Source organism: Alligator sinensis, unplaced genomic scaffold, assembly GCF_000455745.1.
Source record: "Alligator sinensis unplaced genomic scaffold, ASM45574v1 scaffold2044_1, whole genome shotgun sequence".
Taxonomy (NCBI): domain Eukaryota; kingdom Metazoa; phylum Chordata; order Crocodylia; family Alligatoridae; genus Alligator; species Alligator sinensis.
Window position 1 is genome coordinate 100563 of NW_005843517.1, and position 5251 is coordinate 105813.

General features: G+C 56.2%; 1 gene segment (V, D, J or C); it reads left to right on the forward strand.

Annotated features, from left to right (window-relative positions):
• Positions 1 to 2227: 2227 nt before the first annotated feature.
• Positions 2228 to 2815, forward strand: LOC112548783 (the record flags this gene model as incomplete). The annotated part of the segment is given in 2 exon segments: positions 2228 to 2309; positions 2485 to 2815. Coding segments are annotated over 2 exon segments (380 nt in total), but the record flags the coding sequence as incomplete, so codon positions are not given.
• Between the last annotated feature and the right edge of the window lie 2436 nt (positions 2816 to 5251).

The window sequence follows — 5251 nt, forward strand, 5'->3', positions numbered from 1 at the left end:
CCAGGAGCAGCACAGTCAGTCTTCAAAGATGACCTGTGGGTAGAGAAGATCTAGATAAGCCTCTGTTGGCATATGAGGCTCAGCCTGCTTATCACCCCTGACTCCCCACCCAGTCACTACTGTCTAGCCAGCAACACATGACCAACCATTTCCCTTACTTAAAGCCGGGGAGATGATGGAAATGTATCCAGGCCAGGCAGCCCTAGGGTCAGCTCTGATCTCTCTCTGCTCCTCTCCCATCCTGCTCTTCATCTCTGCTTCCCAGCTAGGACCAGGCTTTAGTTGCACGGCTCTGAGGTTACTGCCCCTGCAGCCTGTTAACCACCATCCCCATCTGGACCCCAGGCCTGACTGCCATGTCTTGGTGCCCGACTCCTGGGCCCATTGTCCTCTGCTTTTTATCTCTGCTTCATTCCCCCTTAGATCTACATCCAGTGTGAACGGTCCCACAGGAGCCCAATGTCCTGTTACCACTCGTGCACTCAGAGCTCACTGTGTGCCAGCCTGCTGGGCAGGGTTAGATGGAGAAGGGGCTGGATGCTGCCTCATCAGTGGTGTAGTGGTCAGAGATGTGCTCCAACCCCGTCTGAGTGCGGGGTGCCCAGAACCCAGCTTTCTAGGAAGGTGCCCCGGCGTCTCAGCTCCTGGGCCTAACACAGAGGAGCACCATTCTCCTGTGATCCGAGCACCTGCTAATCATGAGTTTCATGGCTTAGACATGGGTGCATCCAGAACAGGTGACCACGCACTGCCATGTATGTGAGCAGCCTCCTGTGTGTGCGCAGTCCATGTGTGCAGGCTTGTGAGCTGGCTCCTCAGGGGAAGTAGACCTGCTGTCTGCAGATACATGCCCAAGACACTGACACCACTTCTGCTCCTCCCAGGGGGCAAAGGCCCATGGCCTCCTGTGGAGAGTTGCACTAGGCTGTACTGTCCCCCGTGGAAGGGTTCCCTTTCCATTGGTTGGCACTGGGAGCACAGCAGACCACAGCCATCCCACAAGGAGCTGCACAGCACCTCCACAAGCCCCTCGGCCAGAAACAGGATCACAGCCCTGTTGAGCCCTGGAATGAGTGGTGCCAGCGTGGTCTCCTCCAGGGTTCACCTTCCCCAGCTTTGCCCTTCCAGCCCCTTTCTAAGAGCTTTTCAGTTTTATTTCCACCCAACACCGGGGCTGGTGAGGGATCAAGGACTGCAGCTGTGTCCAGCCCAGCCTGGGGGAGCTCCCACAGCCTTGACCCTGCATCCCCATGCAGGGACCAGTGTGAATGGTCCCACAGCAAAGGCGTGCTTGTCAGGAGGGTCGGGGCAGGGTGTCAAGACAACATCCTCCTGGGAGGGGGATCCTGGGGTGAATATACAGACACCAGCATGGGGGGGACAGAGCCAAATGGCAATAGGACACAAAGCACTCTCAGGACTCCTGGTTCATGGCCTGGGAGAGTCACCTGCAAGGTTCAGCATCATGGAAACATCCGGGGAGCAGCTTTACTATTCCAGGCTCAAAACCAGCCACGTTACTGTCTCGGACCGCCAGGGCCGACTCGACTTACGCTCGTACGTCAGGGCGGGCTGGTGAATGGAGAGGCAGACACAACTTATTGGTTGTAAAAACTTTACTCACGCCGCTTGTAATCACGACGCAGGTGGTCCAGTCGTCGGAACAACCACACGAGTTGCTCCAGCTGGCGGGGCCCAAGCCAGTTAATCCGTCCGCAATTCTCCACAAGCCCCTCGGCCAGAAACAGGATCACAGCCCTGTTGGGCCCTGGGATGAGTGGAGCCGGCGTGCCCTCCTCCAGGGTTCACCTTCCCCAGCTTTGCCCTTCCTATCCCTTTCCAAGGGGGTCAGGACAACATCCTCCTGGGAGGGGGATCCTGGGGTGAATATACAGACACCAGCATGGGGGGGACAGAGCCAAATGGCAACAGGACACAAAGCACTCTCAGGACTCCTGGTTCATGGCCTGGGAGAGTCACCTGCAAGGTTCAGTGTCATGGAAACATCCGGGGAGCAGCTTTACTATTCCAGGCTCAAAACCAGCCACTTTACAACATCAGCTTTATGTGCCCATCAACAGACACCAGTCCTGCCCAGAGGAACACAAAACACCTGCGCTGCTCAGTGCTGCCAGTTTGTGTGAGGGCTCATTTGCACGGATACTGGAGAGTGCTCTTGCAGCCGGGCTGAGTGCTTATAACTGATCTTCTCTGCGGGGCCTGCGGAGCTGAGCAGCATTTCCCGCTGAGGCCTGACAAGATGATCTGCCCGGCACAGCTCCTCTGGGTCCTGCTGCTGTGGGCTCCCGGTGAGAGATCACTGCAAAGGGAACAGGCTTTGTTAGCAGCACCATGCCCAAATAATACTGCTCTGGTTGCACTGCCTTTTAAGTGAATCTTGGAAAGAAGCATGCATCTCAGTATCAAACATGCCGGGACTCTAATAACTGGCCAATATTGAACACCTTCTCTTTCTTTTTCTAGCTTCCCTGGGTGAAGTTGTTCTGACTCAGACTCCAGAAACCCTGGCCGCGTCCCCTGGAGACACAGTCACCATCAAGTGCAAGGCCAGTACCAGCATTAGCAACTACATAGGCTGGTACCTCCAGAAACCAGGAGAAGCCCCAAAGCTCCTGATCTACGATTCTACCAACCGTGTCTCTGGGATCCCCGACAGGTTCAGCGGCAGTGGGTCTGGCACTGATTTCACTCTCACCATCAGCAGGGTTGAAACCAAGGATGCTGGAGATTATTACTGTCAGCAGCGTCAGAGCACCCCGATCACAGTGCTACAGACCCGCACAAAAACCTCCTGGTTACGCAGCCTGGTCCCTGTTGCCTGCAGCTGTGACTGGGGGGAGGGGGGGAGTTCATGCAAACAAAGAGCAGGAAGTTATGCAAACTCCACCTGAGCTTTTACCCAGGAGCAAGCACCTCCAAGCCCCTGCACAAAGACAGACTGATGCGCTCGGCTCCATGGGATTGCAGCTGCCCCCAGGCAAGGAGGAGCCATGCGCTGCAATAGTGCCTGAGACTGCTGCACCCACTGGAAGCGGAAAAGGAGCTGGAAGAGTATTTTTGGCAGCCAGCTAGTGGGACATCCAGCACCACAGTCACTTTTCTGGGCAAACGCCTGTCCAAATGCTCAGTGTCCCAGCCCTGCTGGATCCATGACAGCAGGTGACATGGTTCATCTGCACATCTCCCATGAGCACAGGTGATCAGCTCAGTGCCATTGACCCACAGCTACTGGCTTGTGACACCTGATGTCTGCAACCCCTGCAGCTTCAGGGCTATAGTGGAAACTTCCCCATGACATTCAGAGTTCAGGAGAAGTCTTCACTACAGCCCTAAATATGAAGTGGTCGCAGCCACCAAGCAACGCTGTGACATTTCAAACCAGTCCGCTAACCCAAAGGTCAGGAACCACGGCCTCCATGCCTGGAAGCTCCCAAACCACACAAATTAGCAACTACATAGGCAATCCTCCTACTTGCTGGGACACCAACAAATCAATCCACATTGAAAGTCAGTGCTGTTAAAATGCATCTATTATCCATGCCAGGCTTTTAGAGAGATCCAGCAATGACGGGGTTGCTGTTGTGATCAGGTAAAGGAGAAGGAAGAACAACTGCATAGTCAAGTATTTCTGAAGCTCCACTGCGGGGGAGGATGAAGCCAGCTGAGCGTCTCCATCAGCTGCTGCTTGCTCCCACATCCCCAGCTGTCCCGATGACCAAGGGTATCTCCACTGCCCCAACGCAGGGTGCGGTATTGTTCATTGGTGTCCAGGGCTCCTCACAACAAGACCCTTCTCCTCATCTCCCAGTTGCTCCCACTACAGCACACAATGCAAACCATTTCCCTGGAAATGCATGTCTCTGCTGCAACAATCCCCTGGCAAGCCCCTTCTCACCTGGGGCAGAGCCCCTCCCCACGGTCCCTGCAGCATGTGTCCCATGGTGTCCAGATCTGCTCAACTGGTCAGGACCAGCTCATGGAGACCAGAAATTGTACAAGTGCCCCTTCCGGTGCAGCACATCCATCCCCAGGGGTCACTCCCAGCCCGTGACAGCAGGAGGCAGTTGGGCTGCGCATCCTTGGGGCAAGGTAAGGCCAAACCTGCAGGGCACAGAGAGAAACCTGTGAGGAGCTGAGCCTGGGTCACAGAGGGCTGAGGGCTCCCGGCCCCGTGCAAGGGCTGCTCAGCATGGTGTGAGGACGGGAAGGATTGGATGCTCTCTGGGAGCACAACACCATCTCCTTCCCATAAAGACAGGTGCCATCATCTCCTCAGCACTTGCAAGGGCCTGCTCCCTGCCCCACAGCACTGGGGGGTGAGTGTGGGGTGGGGGGAGAGGGGAGCTGGGTCTTGGGGAGGGGGCTTGTCCTGGGGAGAGCAGAGCTGTGTGCTGAGGGCAGGGAACAGCCTTGCAGTGATCATTTGACTGAGTGGTTTTGATAATGGGCTGGACAAGGATCCTGCCTCAGGTGGGAGGTTGGACTAGGTGACCTGTAGGACTAGGGTCCCTCCCGGCCCTCCTCCTCCATGGTTGCATGGTACTATGACCGCAGCCCTCAGCCAGTGAGGAGCTGAGAGCAAAGAGGGACAATGAGAGGTCAGGAGGGGTCTGTGGCAGAATGCCACCTCTGTTTCTCCCCAAAAACTCTGCTCTGTGACCATTTGGTTAAGATGGGCCCAGCAGAGGGTACACACCTTCCCCTATCTCTTTAGGTAACCTGAGCTGGATACATTCCTGAGGGAGGGGGGAAACCTGCTCTCTCTGCCTAGGTGACTGGTATCACATACCTGGGTGAGGGGCATGGGCTCCCTGGGGAGCTAGGAACTGCCAGTCTGCCCAGCAACTAGTGATGTTCTCCTTTGTACCTAGCATGGGAGACTTATTGGGTGTGGGTCTAGATTACGTCTTGGGGTCCCCTTGGTTCAGCTGACTAAGGGAGACCCCTATTTGTGCTTCCGACTAAGAGAAGCACCCCCAAGTGCTTGAAGTGAGTCAGGTACCCTCGAGGGCTACTAGGCCTGTGTTTCCCAGGGTGCACAGAGCCAAAGTAAAGCCCATCTCTGGGTGGTGGCAGTTTTTACCCCAGGCTAGCGAGTGTGCTCCTGGAAGGGGGTTGGCCAGATGTGAGGCAACCCCGGGAGGCACTCAGAGCCTGGAAGGTGGTCAGGCACAGTGAGGTGGGTGGCTCCATGCAGGAGCACCTCGTACTGGCCCGCCACCAGGGGCCG